Source organism: Phaseolus vulgaris, chromosome 4 (assembly GCF_000499845.2).
Source record: "Phaseolus vulgaris cultivar G19833 chromosome 4, P. vulgaris v2.0, whole genome shotgun sequence".
Classification (NCBI taxonomy): domain Eukaryota; kingdom Viridiplantae; phylum Streptophyta; class Magnoliopsida; order Fabales; family Fabaceae; genus Phaseolus; species Phaseolus vulgaris.
This window is the reverse complement of record NC_023756.2, coordinates 3213017-3234223: the sequence shown is the minus strand read 5'-3', so window position 1 is coordinate 3234223 and position 21207 is coordinate 3213017. Positions and strand designations below refer to the sequence as shown.

General features: G+C 30.0%; 1 protein-coding gene across 3 annotated transcripts; it reads right to left on the bottom strand.

The window, feature by feature from the left end:
• Nucleotides 1-4530, bottom strand: LOC137836891 (cullin-3A-like). Of its 3 annotated transcripts, none has more exons than XM_068645668.1 (3): nucleotides 4315-4530; nucleotides 4033-4222; nucleotides 1-2171 (listed from the first exon to the last, which is right to left on the bottom strand). In XM_068645668.1, exons 2-3 carry the CDS (start codon nucleotides 4191-4193, stop codon nucleotides 131-133), a joined length of 2202 nt encoding a protein of 733 aa, XP_068501769.1. In that variant the 5' UTR covers nucleotides 4194-4222; nucleotides 4315-4530; the 3' UTR covers nucleotides 1-130. The 3 variants fall into 3 exon arrangements, with proteins under 3 accessions (XP_068501769.1, XP_068501771.1, XP_068501770.1); XM_068645670.1 differs by having other exon boundaries at nucleotides 4033-4214; nucleotides 4315-4498; XM_068645669.1 differs by having other exon boundaries at nucleotides 4033-4344.
• Between the last annotated feature and the right edge of the window lie 16677 nt (nucleotides 4531-21207).

The following is a 21207-nucleotide window of genomic DNA, read 5'->3' as shown; positions in this document are numbered from 1 at the left end:
TGAACCTAACAAGTCTATGTTTTGTTGATATGCAAAGGAGAGTTACAGTAGAAATATTTTATGATGAGCACTCTAACTCATGAGACAGAATCAGATAGGTGCAATGCCAAAACAAAAGCAAATACACAGTTCAAGCAAGATAGCGATACAGTTTTCTGTCCACTTTATCCCTCTCCAGAAACTCACGCTCAATAAGGGATTCAATTCTTTTCTTAATAACAACAGGATTAGGCAAAAAGCGTGACTGCAGCTGCTTTGTGACCTCAGCAACGATATTATTATGATCTCGAGTTCGTCTTGATTTCATTATCCTAACAATTGCTGCCTCGATCTGTGGCTTTCTGTCTTCCTCCACTCTTTGCCGAGTTTCTAGGTTTTCTGGTTCAGACTCCCTCTGTGCAACCACAGTCCCTATCTTTACCTTGAAGAACTTGCTTGTGAATTTGTCATTAAAGAAGAACGTATCATCCTCTGCAATGTCCTTGCTCATTGGCTCTTTTCGAAGAACATTTTTTCCTTTCACACAGGCAAGAGACTGAAGGCACCTCCTCAAATCTGACATGGGAATGGCTGTAGCTTGCTCTATCTCCTTACAAGTCAACTGCTCAACGTTGTTGAAAAGCATGAGTACACACATTTGGTATGTGGAAACATTCAACTCATGCTTTTGGCCCTTACCAAATGTTGCTTTCAAATCAGCAGTCCCCATATTAGTTTGCCAGGACAATCTCCTACCATTGTGTGTGCCAAGATAATATGTTCGAAACCTGTCACACACACCCAATATTTCTGATGGAAGATTACACGGTGGGCTAGGCTGAGTAGGCCATGATCCTGTTGTAAGCACCTGGACAGATAGTGTAGGGCCATCCCCCAACTCAGTACCTTGGCCTGTATAGAAACCCTGCATTGTATCATGCGAAGTCTTCATGTCAGTAAACATACCCTCTAACTTAGAAGTGAATTGGTATCCGCATTCTGTTTTGAGCTTAACAATCAAACTCCTTTCTGCATCATCAGATATAGTTTTCCCTGAAAGAAGCCTTTTTGCCAAGTGTTGCTTGTAATACTTCTCAAACACATCCTTCTCCTGTAGGTACCGGAAAAGCATCATGACTTTGTCCAGTACAATCTCCACATCCTCCTCGCCAACCCCTTTCAACCCTCGGCGAAGTTTGTCATCCACAAACAAAGAGATGAACTCTGGAGACCGGGCATTCAAATTGATGAAATATTCAAAAGAAGAATTCAAGGCATTCTGAAATGTCTTGTCATTGTTAAAAGACATTGTAATAACCTTGTCATATTTATCCTTCAAATCCAGCAGTCGTTGAACAAAATCCACAGGATCTCTCAGCCTTTCCGGATCCATAATTAGCTGCTTACCTGTATCCCGAATAAAAGAGGTCATGACTTCTTTAACAATTGTGAGTCCAGCAGGCACCCTGCGAAACAAATTATACATTCTTTGCAAGTCTTCATATTTGTCATCCACAAGCATACTAACTAGGCCTGAGTTCTCCATATGAACTAGAGTATGCATATGGCTTTCAATCATCTCCTTCTCCACCACATTCGTTATCTTTGACTCACTTCTGGGATCCAAGTAATGAGATACTCTCTCCAACTCTTCATTTAAACGTCTCTCAGCTTTCTTCAGATAATCACCACAATCACATGTTTCAATGAATTTCTGGGACTCACAACCGTAAAAATTTGAAGATACATCAAGAAAATGCTTTTCAAAGTCAAGCTGGTAAACAGGCAAACCCAAATCCATAAGCATCTTTATTATATTTCTCATCAATCCTCTGTTTATTACTTCACCATTCCTTTCTCGAAGCACAAGCTCAAGAAGTGTATCTAGCAGCCTAGCCTGAGTTTTGATGGAATGGATCACAACATCTCTCCAAAGATTCAATCCAAGCTCATGAACAGAAGTTTTATGGTTGCTTGGTACAAATGTTCGATCCATGTACATCAGTATATCTCGGATCATTTGCAATGCCTTGTTATGATCTGCCCACTTCCTATTGAGCTCATCCAAGAAAATTTCTCCTTGAGCAGATTCAATTGATTGAGAAATTTCTTTTAGATGAGAAGTCATGGTCGTCACAAGTCCTGTGTAAAGTTTCTCCCCAAATTTGTGTAACACCATATTATAAGCGTTCCTGAATGGGCAGATCACAGTGATCAGAAATTAAAAAAATATATATACAAATATACAAAGATGGCTAGAGAGATCTATCTATGGGCAAATTAATTAAGCAAGCTTAGGCAATTAATCAATTTAAAGAAAACTAAACTACAGGAAATCACATAATTATTAATAAACAACAAATTTAAGGGAGGTCTGTGGTATCAATCAGTAAATAACTAAATATAGATTGGTGCTTTTTCTTCTAACTAAATGGTATGAAATAGGCTGAGAACACATTACATGCTAATTTCCATGTGAATAAGAACAAGCTGGTGAACTGACCATACAAAAAGCATAATAATCTACAACGGCCAAAGAGCATCACAGGGAACTGGTCAAAATAATGTGTCATATCATATAAGAATCTCTGTCAATATTTGCAAGTTGTAAGCCTCAAGGAAACCACAACATGATAAGATGAAGTATGTTTTCCGGTATTGTAGCACAGAAACAGATGAAATAAAAGAACACCTCCAAAGCACAGCGTAGCTCTGAACTAGAAAAAGTGAAATGTTGAAACATGTGCACGTTCCAGGATACACAAATAACATAAACCCCCACTTGAAGGGGTCCATGTTCAGTATCTGTATGAGTTTTACACTAAATTGGCTTGCCAAGAGCTAAGACATCCCTCCACCTTTAAACTCATCAAAAATCAATAACTTAATACTAAATATATTGAGATACACACATATACATAAAATAATACAAAATCATATTAGGTTAGCGATTAGAGAGTAAATTTAAAAAATATAAATAAAATGATGATTATGACTAAAACATTAAAATAATTCTGACCATCCATGTATGGTGGTTATACAACAGGAAATATTAGATTTTCACATGACAGGATTACATTAAAAAAAATAGATTGTAGGCTTAAAAATCCTGGGATCTTTCCAAAATTAAAATCACTTTAGGACTATCTCCCTTCATATAACCTTTTTATGTGAATGACCAAGATTGGAATACTGATTGCAGGTAGACAACTTCAACATTAAAAAAGAGCCTTTCGATTAATACCATAGCTTTAAAAATTGTAGCGGTCATCCAACTCAGTTGAGGTAAGTAAGGCAGCAGTTTTAAATATTGTAAATTTTATTGAACTAGCTGGACAGACCAGTTTGAGACAAGTTTGGAAAAAAATGATTAATACAAATGTGAAAATAAAAACAGTACAGAAATGTGGTCTTATCAAAGTTAAAATCCCTCAGCAGGCCTATCTCTCTACATACAACCTTCTTATGTGAAAGACTAACTTCATAAGACTCATTTCAGATAGACGGTTGAAAATTATAAAAAAAAAACTTGTTTGATCAATAAACACAGTAGGTTCAATTCAATTTTTCAAAGACAAACGAAATTTTCAGTAAAGCAATTCGTCTACACTTTTTTATCATCCTCAGGCTAAACATTCAACTACAAATCCTCCATAACACAGTAATTATGTATATATATATATAAAGAGTAAATTACACTCACAGCCCCGACGTTTTTCAAATTGCACATAATCCCCGTACTTAACGTTTACAACATCTTTTATATAAGGTCATAATATAATTTTTTTTCGAATAATTAAGGATGGACAACGTAATGTTTTCAAGCAATCAAGGGGATCAGTGTAGCAGTTGAAAAAGAAGAGACAACATGTGCAAAAACATAAGGTGTCAGCTCAATTTACTTAAAACAACACGACACAGAAGCACAGAAAACACAACAAAACAACACTATTGGGAAAAAAAAACCCAAAATCGCATCTGGCACAATTCACACCGAAGTTGGAGCAGTGAAATCGAAGAAGCGTTAATTGACAGTTAACCGGATGAATTAACCTGTAAAGCTCCTCAAAGCTAAGGCCACTGGCGTTGTGGTTGTATATCTCATGGATAGCGTGTTCTAGAACCTTCCACGTCTTCTCGGCGTACTTGGGATCGACCACCACGCGGTGCTTGAACGCCTCTATCTGGAACGCGCGCTTCTTCTGCGTGCTCATCTTCCCCGACGAATCGGAACCCTAAAGCGCTACGCGCAAAGTTGAATTCAGAGAGAGAAGGAAAGAAAATGGAGACGGAGAAGAGGGAATTGGAGAAATGAAGAGATTAGAGAGGACGAACCCTAGCGACGGAGCACGGAGGGAGAAGCGATTGGAGGAATTGGGGATTAGGGTTTTTGAGAGAGAAGGGAAGGGATTGAAGGAAGCAAAGAATGAAATGGGAGTGAGTGAGTGAGTGAGTGGTGAGTTGTAAGTAACCTCACATAGTTGAGAAGAGGGATTCACAAAGGGGACTTTCTCTTTTCAAAAATTATAATTTTACAAAAGAGTTATATACAAATTTTGATGTAATAATTCTAATAATATATATAATAAAATATAAATTCATAAATAAATAATATAAAAGATAATTGAAATAATAGTACTAAAATTGTAAAGTAGGTGTAGAAAAAAAAATGGATTATGAATGTCAAGATTCATATCTTTTCACCACTTTGGAAAAATTAAATATATTTTTTAAAAAATTAGTTAAATTTTGGTTTCAAATTAGTAATGAAATCTTTATTAATTCTCAGTTCTGTCTTTAATAAACTTGGTCTTTTCACCTTTTTAACATACATATGTTTATCTTTCTTTATTTTTAAATTTAATATTTGATGAAAGTTGTGTATTGTTTTAAAAATAAATAAGTAATTTTAAATATTATATATAATGGTTTAATGTATAAATTAAATACTTGTATATATTTTAATAAAATAACACTATTATCCTTTTAAATTTAATTATTATTGTATAAAACATTTAGAGTTGGCTTAAAGTAAACTCATTAAACTAAATAGAGTAAGTAAAGAAAGTCTCTCATTTGATTTATGTCATAATATTTTTTAGTTAACCTAATGTTTCATATATTAATTTATTCAAGTCAACTTCATTTTCACAGCTTTTTTTTCTTATAAAAAAGGTAGCCCAAAAAATAACAGACAAAAATAAAATAAAAATAAAAGTACATTTAGATAAACTGAACTAAAAATTCAATAAAATGTCATATCATAATAATCAAAAACAACATTTGTCATTTAATAACAATAACCTAACGTCCTAAACTAATATCACCACAAATATTATTATTATAAATAATATTATGCATGTTATATTGAAGATTAGATTGAAACCTTTAAAATTTATTCATAAAAAATTTGATATATATATTGTATCGGTCGGAGAGTGGACAAAGCACATTATGTGGTATAGGAGGAGGTTGTTTGACCAACCAAAGCACATTATGTGGTATAGGAGGAGGTTGTTTGACCAACCAGAGTTAATGCACTAAGGTAAATTAAGAAGATACGCACCAAATTAAGTAATTTCAGTTAAGTTGTAATACACATTAAATGCAGTCCATCAAAGACATAGTCCATTAAAACTTTATAAATAAACATGATTATACAATAATAAGGTATATTTTATTAATACATTAACTATGTTCAAACAATGAGTACTTACTTGATCGTTAGAAAACATTTGGTAGGTGCACTGCCGACGGAGAGTTGAGGACCAAACACAAGAAAGAAAAAGAATAAAATATAATCAAGGAAGAGGATTCAATTGTTAGCAAGTAATGTTCAGACCCTATACAATTACATATATATTTCTTGTCGTTGGATTGAAAAGAGAAAATAAGAAACAAAAGAAATTAAAAATGTGATTATTTTGATTAAGAAAAGAACTAGAAAGTAAAAATAAATAAATAAAAAGTTTGTAAATGTTTGATGTAGTAAATTTTAAAAATAATTAAAATAATTAAATATTTATAAAATGACCATATTATTTTTATTATAAATTAATCTTAATTAAATATTAAATTATAATTTATTATTTATTTGTTATTATCATTTTACTTATTATATTATATAACATTATAATTATTATATTATATATATTATATGTAGGATACACTTCATTGATTATTACATATTAATATCTATCTATAATACAAATAGAACTTACTTTTAATGTAAATTTTGACACGTGTTTACACCACAAATGTTTGTAAAAAAAAATTTAAAACAGTTTTTACCTAAAGTAAATTTTTTTACACATGTAAAACACATATGCATGGCTCACTATACGATGAACATGTGCTACGCTGTGAGAAGGTCAGGTACACCACTCACAGTTTTAATTTTTCCCTAATTTTTTTTCTCTCATCCTCACTTTACGTTTATGTTTTCTCATTGGGTTTCTTTATTTTTCTTGCTTTCTCTATAAAACCTTACATTGTGTTAATTTTTTTCCTAATTTTTTCTCTCTCATCCTCACTTCACATTTATGTTTTCTCATCCTTTGGGTTTTTCTGCTTTTCCCGCTTTCTCACTTACCTTATATATGTGCTATGATTTTTCCTAAAAATGGATTCACCGTCTGTGGTACACATTGTCTATGATTTTTTCTTCTAATACAACATTTCTTCAATACTTTTACTAAATCTTTCTCTGACACAGTTAATATATATATATATATATATATATATATATAATACACATTGAACCTATTTTCAAGATAAGATTTGACATGTGTTTACACAACAAATTTCTACAAAATAATTCTAAGACAATTTTTACCAAAAATGGAATTTTTTGCACGTGTCAATCATACAATACATATGCAAGGCTCACTCTATGATGAACATGTATCATGTTGTGAGAAGGCCACGTACATCACGCACGATTTTCATTTTTTCCTGATTTTTTCTCTCTCGTCTTCACTTCATGTTTACATTTTCTCATTAGGTTTCGCAGTTTGTCTGCTTTCTCTCAAACCTTACATTTGTGCTATGTTGATTTTTTCTCTCTCATCCTCACTTCACATTTATGTTTTCTCATCCTTTGGGTCTCTCTGTTTACCCCGTTTTCCAACTTATCATATATATGTGCTATGATTTTTGCTAGAAATGGCTTCACCGTATGTGGTACACAGTGTCTAGGTTTTTTTCTTCTAATAAATGCTTTTAACATTTCTTTGATACTTTTATTAAATCTTTCTCTAACACGATTAATCTATATACAATACACATAAAACCTACTTTCAAGGTAAGTTTTGACACGTGTTTACACCACAGATTTCTGCCAAAAAAATTATAAAACAATTTTGACCAAAAATAAATTTTTTTGCACGTGTCAATCATTCAACACATATGCATGACTCACTCTACGATGAACATGTGCCACGTTGTGACAAGGTCATGTGCACCACTCACATATTTCACTTTTTCCTAATTTTTTTCTCTCATTCTCACTTCACGTTTATGTTTTCTCATCCTTTGGGTTTCTCTATTTTCCGCACTTTCCCACTTACCCTATATATGTGCTATCATTTTTGCTATAAACGGCTTCACCGTCTGTGGTACATAATGTCTAGGTTTTTTTTCTTTTAATACATGTTGTTAACATTTCTTCGATACTTTTAATAAATCTTTCTCTGGCACTACTTTCAATGTAAGTTTGAAATGAATTTACACTACACATTTATACAAAAAAAATTCTAAAACAATTATTACCAAAATAGATTTTTTTGCATGTGTCAATCATACAATGACTCACTCTACAATGAACACGTGTCACGCTGTGAGAAGGCCACATATACCACTCACGGTTTTCACTTTTTCCTTACTTTTTCACTCTCATTCTCACTTCACGTTTACGTTTTCTCATTGGGTTTCTCTGTTTTTCCTGCTTTCTCTGAAACCTTACATTTGTACTATGTTTTTTTCCTGATTTTTTCTCTCTCATCCTTACTTCATGTTTATGTTTTCTCATCCTTTGGGTTTCTCTGTTTTCCCCACTTTCCCAGCTATCCTATATATGTGCTATAATTTTTACTAGAATTGGCTTCACCGTAGTGTCTAAGTTTTTTTCTTCTAATACATACTTTTAACATTTCTTCAATACTTTTATTAAATCTTTCTCTAACACGGCTAATCTATATATAATAAACATAGAACCTACTTCCAAGGTAAGTTTTGTCACGTGTTTACACCACAGATTTTTGCTAAAAAAATTATAAAACAATTTTTACCAAAAATAGAATTTTTTTACGTGACAATCATACAACACATATGCATGACTAATTCTACGATGAACATGTGCCACACTGTGAGAATGCCATGTACACCACTCATGGCTTTCACTTTTCCCTAAATTTTTTTCTCTCATTCTCACTTCACGTTTACGTTTTCTCATTGGGTTTCTCTGTTTTTACTGTCTTCTCTGAAACCTTACATTTGTGTTATGTGTTTTCCCTTATTTTTCTCTCTCTTATTCTCACTTCACGTCTATGTTTTCTCATCCTTTGGGTTTCTCGGTTATCCCTGCTTTCCCACTTACCATATATACGTGCTATGAATTTTGCTAGAAATGGCTTCACCGTCTGTGGTATACAGTGTCTAGGTTTTTTTCTAATACTTTTTTGAACATTTCTTCAATACTTTTATTAAATCTTTCTGTGACACTGTTAGTGTATATATATATATATATATATATATATATATATATATATATATATATATACCTACTTCCAAGGTAAGATTTGACATGAGTTTACACCACAAATTTAAGTAAAAACTTTCTAAAACAATTTTTACCAAAAATAATTTTTTTTTTTGCACGTGGCAATCATACAACACGTATGCATGACTCATTCTATGATGAACACGTACCACGCTGTGAGAAGGCCACATATACCATTCACGATTTTCACTTTTTCCTTATTTTTTCAATTTCATTCTCACATCACGTTTACCTTTTCTCATTGGGTTTCTCTGCTTTTCCTGCTTTCTATGAAACCTTATACCTGTGCTATGTGGTTTCCCTGGTTTTTTTCTCTCTTATTCTCACTTTTCATTTATGTTTTCTCATTCTTTGGGTTTCTCTGTTTTCTCCGCTTTCCCACTTACCCTATGTATGTGCTATGAATTTTGCTAGAAATGGATTCACCGTAATACATACTTTTAACATTTCTTCGATAGTTTTATTAAATCTTTCTCTGACACGATTTATCTATACATAATACACATAGAACCTACTTCCAAGGTAAGTTTTGACATGTGTTTACACCATAGATTTCTGCTAAAAAAATTATAAAACAATTTATACCAAAAATAATTTTTTTTGCACGTGTCAATCATTCAACACATATGCATGACTCACTCTACAATGAACACGTGCCACGCTGTGAGAAGGCCACGTACACCATTCACGGTTTTCACTTTTTCCTTATTTTTTCTCTCTCATTCTCACTTTTCGTTTACGTTTTCTCATTGGGTTTCTCTGCTTTTCCTGCTATCTCCCAAACGTTACATTTGTGTTATGTGTTTTCCTTGATTTTTTCTCTCTTATTCTCACTTCACGTTTATGTTTTCTCATCCTTTGACTTTCTCTATTTTCCCCGCTTTCCCACTTACCCTATATATGTGCTATGATTTTTTGCTAGAAATGGATTCACTGTCTGTGGTACACGGTTTTTAGGTTTTTTTCTTATACGTTTTTTAATAATTTCTTCAATACTTTTATTAAATCTTTCTCTGACACGGTTAATATATATATATATATATATATATATATATATTTATAATACACATAGAACCTACTTCCAAGTTAAGCTTTGACATGAGTTTACACCACAAATTTCTACAAAAAAATTCTCAAACACTTTTTACCAAAAATAGAAGTTTTTGCACGTGTGAATCATACAACACATATGCATGACTCACTCTACGATGAACACGTGCCACGTTGTGAGAAGCTCACGTACACTACTCGCGGTTTTCACTTTTTCCTGATTTTTTTCTCTCATTCTCACTACATGTTTACTTTTTCTCATTGGGTTTCTCTATTTTTCGTGCTTTCTCTGAAACCTTATATCTGCATTATGTTGTTTCCCTGACTTTTTCTCTTTTATTCTCACTTCACGTTTATGTTTTCTCATCCTTTGGGTTTCTCTGTTTTCCCCGCTTTCCCACTTAGCCTATTTATGTTCTATGATTTTTTTCTAGAAATGACTTGACCGTATGTGTTACATAGTGGCTAGGTTTTTTTTTCTTCTAATCTACATATAATACACATAAAACCTACTTCTAAGGTGCAAGACTAGCCTTAAGAAAAAGCCTATACATTAAATTAAAAGCATTATAGCATTTCTAAATTGCTATTAAACCTCTCACCTTTTTACATTTTTTTTACCAAAATATTTACAACACTTAGACATTTTTCACAACACAATAGTGAAAAATTGTTTGACTTATATAATAAAAACCCTTTTCATTTCATGTCTCGTATATCATGACTCAAACAACCTTTGACAATTTTGGGTGATTCCAGAATAGGGGTGTTCCATAAGTAAAAGATGTTTCGAGAATAGAAAATCCAGAAGATAAAAAAACCATTTCAAAATATCCTTTTCGAAACACTTTTTTTTTTATTTTCAGAATGGTAAATTCATAATTAATAAAATGTGTTATGAAAGGGTATTATGAAATGGCTTCCTTCCAGAATTTAATATGCATGCAGCCTTTCATTTCGAAATTTCCATTTATGCAAATATTATAGATTACCAATTCCAAAAGAAAAAAAAAATGAATGTTACCTTTCTTCTCCGACGAACCGTGTTTCCAAAACCTACTAACAACTGTAATGCCTCTAGAAAGCACACATGTTTGTATATTCATTGAGAGTGCACTAAAATAACCCAAATCGCCTAGAAATCGCTGTTTGTTCTGAATAGTGACAAAGAAAATGGCAAAGAAGAAGTTGAGTTTCGTGAAGGAAATGTGTATGCTAATAAGTTGGCTAATTTAGGATTTATTCATAGAGAATCATTTCATTGGTATAATAGACTTCCATCTAGTCTGTTCTTAGAATTCTTTATGAATAGGTATAGTCTACCTATGTATCGTTTTTGTTAACATATGGTTTTGGTCTAGTCCCCCAAATTTTTGTTTTTTCTTTTTTTTTCTTTGTTTTAATAATATTTTTTTCATGTGATGGAAGATGATTGTTGTTACTTGAGGTGTCAGCCTTGCTGAGATGTCAAGTTGCATAGTGATGCCTAACATGAAAACTTTTTATAAAAAAAAAAAAGTTGGGTTCTTAAAACCTCCCAAGATTAATTTTGTCAATGCACATTTTTTATTAGGTGCAGGAAGTAAAATGTAGGGTGCAGAAAGTAATACCCATAAAATGGAGAGAGAAAATGCGCTTAAAATGATTTAGGGTAATTTCTATTGAGCCTTTTTTCTGTTCACACCTCCTCTTTTCTATATGTTGAACAAAAATATTTTGTCCTCTCTCACCTTTACACCTCAATTTTTGATAAATAAAAAAACTAAACTAGTCTCATTGTCTCATATATCAATAGTTTTTGAAAGAGGCTATTTTTTAAAAGGAAAATATTAACAACACAGTGATAAAATTTTATGAAAACTCAGAAATTCTTCCTGTCATAGTATTTGTTTTACGCTTTTTTATTTTATAGTTTTAATAAACTATAACTAATCATAGAATACATTTTAGAAAAAGTATGTTATTAATATTTTATGGGCTGTTCTTCCTACATCTCCATATATTATTCTCTCACCTCCATAATTTTTCATATTTATAAAAATACCCCTCTGTAATATTTCAGATTATGTAATCCAGAAGTCTTTTTCAAATTCATAATTAACTTTCAAATTACATAATCCGAGAGTTTTCTTTATATGTATGATAAGTTTTCAGATTATGTAATTCGAAAATCTTTTCATGTTATGTATGGGGGTGGCAGAAGAACCTATGGAGGTGCAGGAAGAAACAGTCTATTTTATGTTGTTAAAAGATACAAAAATAAGGTATGCATGTGAAACCCAATTATTGAAGTTGGGTTTGGGCCACTTGATTGAAACCCAACACATAATGATCGTGGGAGAAATTCTTCCTGCATATCCATGTGTTTCTTTCTTCACCTCCATATTTTGTAAAAACCTGAATTACCCTTTGATATTATTCTTTTAATTTTAGAAATGTAAAATTAGGAGATTTCTCGAATTATAGAATCTAAAAAATAAAATTTTTAAATTTTAGAATGCATAATTCGAAATATAAAATTTATATTTTAGATTATTTAATTCAAAAATAAAAGTTTGTATTTCAAATTATAAAATCATAATAAATAATTTCAGTATTTTTTAAAATATAAGGTATAGGAAGAAATAATGGGGTACAGAAAGCAATCCCCTCATCCTGCTCAATTTTTTACAATTTATATGTACGCGTGACATATTCTTAATCATATAAATATTTGTATAAAATTAATTATTGAAGCTTAATTTAAATATGTTAATATTTATATTACAATATTATTGTATATTTGTGTTATTTAAATAATAAAATCATGTTTAAAAAGAATTAATTGACTGATCAGCAAACTAATCTTGTCCTACCTTTTGACTTGTTAAATATGTCACAATTGCTACATATACATGACAATGTATTTAATCTTGATGGATAGAATATGTACTTTAAATAAGGACAAAGTACATTTTTGTAGTTTTTAGCAATTAAATAATTTTAATTGTTTATTATATATATCACAATAATTTTAATATTATTTTACTAATAAAATTATAAATTATTTTACTCTTTTCACAATAATTTTTTACTGGAGGTTTGTTCTGGTACCTCCAATATAATCTCATATCGCTTAGGAGTTAAAGCCAATAACAATTTATATACGTTCAATATATTTCTTCTTTAATCTTTCGATATATTTTTTAAGGACAGAACCCTCCAATCTCTAAAACGGACAATACTTTTAAATATGTTGATTATCAGAATAATCCTATTTCAAATAACTTGACATCTAAACATCTATAAGTAAAATATTTATATAATTAATTAACCAACAACCTATTTTAGTTGACAAAATACATAGCCGACCACCTAAAAAGACCATGGTGGTCTATTTTACCACCCTTTTTAGCCTACTCACCTTAAGCATACAAATGGAAGAATACATTTTCTTTGTCATTATGCAGTAACACTCTTGACCATTGTCATTTTTTTTGTGCAAGAGTAAAATGAACATTAAACTAATAAGTTGTTTGAATAAATTTCTCACTAAGTATTTAAAAGGAGAATAAATTGAAAATGTAAATCGAGTTAATTTTTTCATAAACTAAAATTAATTTATGTATAAACCGAAACAAAGATTTTAAAGGTTAAATGTTTTTTTTATAAAAAAAGTAAAGTACATAGTTGACTTCAACTTCAAAAATAACTTCTTATTTTTGTTGTTTTTTTATTACTCTAATTATAAAATATTGTTTAAAAATTCCTTATCATTTTTATAAATTCTTTTATACGGCTTGAATTATTATTTTTTTAACTAAGATACCCTTTATTAATTTAGTTCATAAATAATAAATGAAATTTGGATAATTGAAAAGTTTAATTTTAAAAATTAGAACTCCATGGTTATTATTTTTTCTTTTAATAATTATGAATTGGTTATGGTATCTTATATTTAGGGAATGGAATTTTTTTTCTACGAATAATTATCGAAAAGTTTATGAAAAAAGCAACTAAAAAGAAGATAAGGAAAAATAATGTACTTTACATATAGTCTCAGTTTCTAAATAATCTTGCATTATTATTTTTTTGTACTATTCGTGATCCAAAATTCAAGCCCCAGACATTTATCTCATTATCAATGTTGAGAAAACCTGGAGCATATGGTGTCACGAAATGAGTTGTCTAATCCAGAAACGTGCATTAAGAGATAAAGTTGGTGGGAAAAGAATTTATTAATTTTTTAAGAAAAAAATGCATAAATATACCTAAGTTTCTACATTATTTTACTCATTATTAAATTTAAGTATAATTTAATCTCATAAAACCAACACACTCATCTTACATTGAGGTTATCAACTTATGTGTGAAACTATATATTATTAGTAATTCGATAATGGTCCGATAGCAGATGACCTAATAAACCCAATTTAGAATAGACTCGAAATAACCCTGATACTATATTAAAAAATGAACTTTAAGTCTAACTCAACCTCATAAAATAAACTTAAAAGATGAAGTTTGCATTCATTTATATACTATCTTAATATCTAACTGATCTGAGATCTCCAACACTCATAAAAATTTCCTGAAACTCATAATATTTATTGTAAGTAAATTAAAAGATGGTAACATGGTTTTCATTTTTGATGGAGATCTCAAAGAAAGAGGATGCGTTTTTTCATGTTGTTGAAGAAAACTTTGTGTGTGAAGCTTCTTCTTGTTGTGGATGATATTGTGACGAGGTGCCAGACAAGTTTGAGTCGTAAAATTTATGACCACTCATGAAAGTTGCAAAGGGGTGTGTCCACATGCAAAAAGCTACCTGCTGGTGCCTTCGATCATTCATTGTTCGCCGTTATTGCTTAAAATAGTGTTGTTTTTTCCCTCAGCAATCAAAGCTTGTAAAGTGAGAAAACAGTGAGGTATGTTTGGTCAAATCATCAAGATAATGATGGATCCCAGGGCCCCCCAAAAGTATGCTGTGAACTGTGCTTCATGGAGGAGGTTATCTTCTGTAAGGGATGAATATATATATATATATATATATATATATATATATATATATATATTCTTACGATGTTTATTAGGTTTATTAGTGTATTTAAGTTTAGTCACTCGATCTCTCGTTGTAAATACTTGCAAAAACACTTTGATTTTCTCTCGTTCTAAGTGAAATACTTGTAAAAATACTTTGACATTCAAGTTATAATTATATTAAAATTATAAGTTTAAGATTAAATATTCATTATCTTTTACATTAAGAACTCTCACTTATAGGTTTATTCAAGTTCAATACTTGCCTAATTACACTCTTAAATATGTCTTACCAGAATAAGAAATCGAGTTGTCGACATATATACCTTAGTGAACATGATTCCTGAAAACTTGAGGAGTTTGACAAATCGACACTTGGTAATAGTGTATATATCTTATGCATGTTTCATAATGCACTGTTTTTACAAATCACAGAGAAAAGGGAAGCTTTATTTATGATCAAGGTCTTGCTGTTCATAAACCACCATTTGAGTGACAACTGTGTTTTGTTTTGTGACGTTTTAGTGGATAATTTAGCAGACATTTTTACTAGAAGAATGTGATTTACATGCATGTTACTCAGTATATATTATATATGTTTTCAATCCTAAGGATCAAAGTCTCACTACATATGTTGAAGGGACTATCTACGATTCATGGTACTCCATGCTTCTAAATAGAGTTGGACACTCTATGTTAGGGCCACAAGCAAGTTGGAAAAGAATAGGAAAGTAACATTTTGGTACTCTTGTAGGGCACCCTTTAAAGTAGAAGACAACCTTTTTTTCCCTGAGCTGAATGTGCAGAATGGACTAGGTCAAGAAAATGAAAACTGAGGCAAAAAAATGATGCAATTCAAGCATATGGGACAGAGGGATTGCACATTTTTCATGGTGCCCTGAACAACTACATGATCAAAAAAGCAAGCAATAATAAATTAGTAGTAGTAGTAGTGGGTAAATAATTGAAAGACTTTGAATGATTTGTTGCAGTATGTTGTATTTGACCCTCTTGTGCTGCCATGTTTAAAAAAAAATAAAGGGGCAGCAATAATCATTTAATCTTAGCTGCTCATATGATTCTACCTATTTGAACACTAAGGCTCACCACAACATCAAAGATCTTTAATAGCTCATAAAAAAACCCAAAGATCTTTAATTAATTATGGTGATTAAGAAGGGAAAGAACAACTTACACCTATACTAATCTATTATTTATTTCAACTGCAGCTACTTAACATTATTATAGTGTAACTAGCTACCCTATATAGAGTAGGACACTATACTCCAAAGTTTGTGGTCCTCAACCTTAGTCTACATTTTAAAGTCTCACTACATAACTTTTATTTTCATCCAAGAGCAAATAGTCTATTTTAGATATAACAACATTTTATAGTATATAAGAGAATTTAAATCTCATTTTATAAGTTGGTTTTATAAGATTGAGTTAAGTTTAAAATTCATTTTTTAATACGGTATTAGAATCATTTAGAGTTTATTCTAATGAGGATTTGTTGGGCTTATCAAATCACCTGTTGTCGAGCCACTATCGAAGCGCTCATAAATATATAGTCTCACGCACAAGTTAGAAAGTCTCGACGTGAGGAGAATATATTGAAGATCTCACATTAAGTAAAGATAAAGTCATTTCATAGTATATAAGTTAGTTCAAACCTCGTCTTATAAGTCACTTTTATAAGACTAAATTAGATTTAAAGTTCACTTCTTAATAGATATTAAGAAAATGAGTCTTTTATGTTTGATTGAAACAAATAAGTATAATTTTTCTTTTATGGTATTCATCATATGGAACAATGGAATAGTGAGATTAACAAAGAGATAAGGCTATAAGACATGATCCACAAGTTAGGACAATAAGGATTTAAAGGACAAAATGGAATCCTAATTAAGAAAAGCATGTCACATGCTATATGATATGTAAGGTGTTATTATTAATACATATACAAGGACTAAATTAGCTCACCAAAACGGATCCCATGTTCCCAAAAGTGGCTACAACACAGCCAAAGCCACTTCATGAGTTTCTAGATATATTTTGTTGAAAAAACTTTCAAAAACTGTAATGGGGTTGCTTCATCACACTTGAGACTATAAACAAGTTTTCCTTGACTTTTGAGCAAGAGAGGTCCCAAGAGCCACACAAAGTACAATTCAGTGTTGAAGAACTACCCGACCAATTCCAAATTCTGTGAGACCTCAATTTCTGAGGCTGTTAGCACCAAGCATCTGTGTTGTTTATAACCTTCTTTTCATTCATTAATGGACTAAGTCATCAAATGCTAATCATTTCTTTCCAATTGAGTAAAGCTTTCATCCACTATAAGAAAATCATGAAATAGAAATTAATTTGTAGAAACTAAAATAATTAGTTGCAATAGTAACTAAATTAGAGACCTTTTTAGAAACTAAAAAGAAATTTGGTTTCTAAATTAGTTTCTATTATTTTCTATTATTGTTAAATAGTTTCTAAATTGGTATTTAACTAGCAACCAAGGTTTTTGCTACCAAATTTAGAAACTAAATAATTGGTAGTTAAAACCTTAGTTGTTAATTATATACCAATAAACTATTTAACAATAATAGAAACTAATTTAGAAACCAATTTTTTTTTTAGTTTCTAAAATAGTCTCTATTTTAGTTTTTATTCTAACTAATTATTTTGGTCTCTAAAAATTGGTTTCTATTTCTTGATTTTCTTGTAGTGATCTCTTACACATTAATGGATAAACAACACCAAAAGTTATAACTCAACCATGCTTCTAAATTGCAGCTGCAGTTCAGAATGTAACTTTATTTACAGATTTTGGCATTGTAACAAAATTTAACCACAACTCATGCAATTGTAATTGTTATCATGAGAGAATTATGATGGATGAAAAACCTTTTAAGTCTTGATATAATTGAAACTTAAGACTGTGATTTAAAATCTGAACTAAACTGATATATATCCAGAAAGATGCCAAAACTTGTCACATGGATTTATCATATAGTGTGTGTCATTAGTGATCTCAAATATCTCTATGATTTTGGATTTTGTGTGAAATTATTAGAATTCAATGAATGGTTGAACAATGTTCAGGCTTGCATAAGTAAAAACAAAAATATAAAACACAAGTAACCATTTTTTTACAAGAAGTTTAAACAGTGCTTGATACTATGATACGAAACTTTACATGCAGTAATTGTGTTATATAAGGTGGAATATGAGTTTTAATGATGAGGTTTTTAATAAAAAAATAGTGAATAAATAATATATTTATTGAAATTAATATTTGGAATTGAATTTAGTCGAAATGTCAGGAAAATTAACAAATCAAGGTTTAATTATTTTTTTTGAAAAGAAATGTTCATATTAATTATTTAATAATGTTTTTAAGAATGATATATGAAGAAGAAGAAAATATCCAATCATACATAGCTAGCTATATAAATAGTTTTTTTTTAAACTTATTTAATAATTAGCTTAGAAGGTATACTACAAGAAAAATATGAAATAAAAACCAATTTTAGACAAAAAAATAATTAGTTTCTATATTGATTAAATTAGAAACAATTTTAGAGACTAAAAAAATTATTGATTTCTAAATTAGTTTTTATTATTGATAAATAATTTCTAAATATGTATCTAATTAACTACCAATGTTTTAACTACTAATTATTTAAATTCTAAATTTGATAGCAAAAAACTTGGTAGCTAATTTAGAAATTATTTATCAATGATAGAAACTAATTTAGAAACCTAAAATGGTATTTAATTTAGTCAATATAGCAACTAATTATTTTTTGTTTTTAAAATTATTTTTTATTTAATGATTTTTTTATGGCGGTAAAAACTCAATGTAGGTGATGGTGTAGGTGTATTAACTCTCCTAACTTATTAATTAATGTTAAATTTAATAATTTTGTACTTCCCACATGATTTTTCTAGAGGCAAGTTTACTTAAGAAATGTGAATATATTTTAAAATTGAAACTTTGGTGACACTATGCAAGGTATGAGAAGGTAGCCTAATGAACTACCCTAAACCCTTTTAACTAATGTGCTAAATTAATTTTACCTTATCTTTTCTTTAAAAGGATTCCAACAAGAAACATATGCATGTAGGTTTGAAAACATTGTGTAGGTCAAGAGTTATAGGCTAGGCCTTATCTTATAGGGAAGGGGTCAACAAAGGGTGACTTGAAAACCCATAACATCTTATTGGGCCCACTGGGCCTAAAGCCTCATCCAAGCCCATAGATAAGTAGTGTGATTGATTGAAGGCAAAAGCAATGTAGATAAGGCTTTGGATGTGACTTGGTAAAGGGTGAGGAATGTTTTTGTAGGGTTGCTAGTAGAGAATTTGTTACTTCCAAAGTGTGATAGTGACAAGCATAGCTCGTGTGAGATTATTTTAGGGCATAGCTAGGATCCTTGGTGCAAAGTATGTGTTTTCATTTGATCTTCCCATTCTAACAACTCCAACATTCCCTTTTTATTAAAACAACAATAATAAAATTGACCCAAACCTTTCTTTTTCTACTTGCACACTATAAGAAACCAAGATTTTAGGGTTTGAAAAAGTACACAAATAGGTCAAAAAAGCAAGCTTATTATCCCATTTGAGATTATTTTTCTAACACCCTTTTTTTTAACTTTGACATTCTGTTTGACCTATTTTGAAAAATGTCCCAAAGGCTTTAAATTTATGAGTTTTAATTTTTTTTTTTGTAGAACAAGTGAAGTAGCACATATATGATGGAGCAAGTGAAGTTAATTATTTTTTGCAATGGTTTGAATATTTATGGGAAGAAAAAGTGGGTTTAATTTGACCGTTGCACTTTGAAGAAAAGTTTTTTTTTTCCAATTTTATGTGTACTTACTAATATTATATAGCACACAGTGTTTGGTGTGTGAAATGATTGTTCTCTCCTCTGAATGCTTGTGATGATCATTTATGAAATGCAAGAAGAGACATAAATTTGCATTTCAACTTGGGACCACAAAAAATCTTATTACGATCATGAACACAACTTTTTTCTTTCATTTTTTTTCTTTTCTTTTCGTAACAAAATTTGTTTTCAACAACTATCTTATTTGAACTCAAAAGGAAAAACACCAAGATTGTTTTCAAATGATAGAAGAAGTGTTTTGGGCCATGCCTATGAAACTTCCACTACTGATTTTTCAGCTAACACTATTTACTTCAACTTTGTAATCATTTTAGGAATAAATGTTTATATAAGAAACTACCCTATTTAATATTAACTTTCTATTTTTGTTTACTTTTTTTTCTTTTTTTTAATATTTGTTCAATACTTTTTGAAAGATTAGAGTTTAAATTCAATGTGACAAAATCAATTTAATAAGACATTTATATTTATTTATATATTATAATTAAATTATATATTTTTTATTACCTAGTACCTAAAATATAGGTATTTATTATATATTTATTATTATTATACATATTTATTATGTCTTATTGGATGACAAAATCACTAACAATTATCACAGTTCCCTTTATAGTTCGGTTTAAATTGTCCACCTTACTATTTTTTTGACATTAATCCACAAATATCAAAAAATAAGTTACACATCATAACTATTTTTTGACATTAATCCACAAATATCAAAAAAATAAGTTACACATCATAAAATGTGGTATAATTGATTACAATAAAGTAATCACTTTTTTGACTCATATCTAGATAAAAAGTCTATAAATATATCATTCTTTCAGGAAGTACATATAATCTTTCATATTCATTTATTTATTCACATATAATTTATATTTTTACTTAATTGAGCGTTCAAGAATTTTCTGCAAATATTCCGTCACTCGATAGAGAACAACCTCAAGAACTCATAGTGCTTATACAAATAACTCGGGAAAATGACAACTCGTCCACGGTAAGATTAATTAATTAATCTCTTTATCAATTGAAATATAGAATTTAGTTAAATAATTTATAATTTTATTTAATTTGGGTAATAGTTTTTTTTATTAATTCTTATGAGCTTAATCGGATGCATTTTTTTCTTTGGTAATATTATGCAAATGTGAATTAATTATATCAAATGTTAACTCTTTTTCAAGTGGTACGTATTTTATATTAAATTAGAATGTGATTTCTAAATTGCAACTCCTTAACTGTTTTGTTTGTTTATTCTAACGATTTCCAATTTTTCTCAAATTTTTTTAAAAAGTAGTATAAAAAGTATACCAAATAAGTTTATCTCATAAAATCATATTTAATTTAACAAAATGGTCCAAACTTTTCATTGAAAAAAGAAACCGATCATTTAAAATTTTCTATCTACTTTTATATTTAAAACTTAAATTCTTTTAAATAAGTCATGTGTAGATATTTAATACTT

Bases quoted from the DNA above. Each gene is read 5' to 3' on its own strand.
- LOC137836891 (XM_068645668.1), bottom strand. From the start codon at position 4,193: ATGAGCACGCAGAAGAAGCGCGCGTTCCAGATAGAGGCGTTCAAGCAC. The intron at 2,172-4,032 runs GTTAATTCATCC...CTGCCCATTCAG, and splicing joins AGCTTTGAGGAGCTTTACAG to GAACGCTTATAATATGGTGT.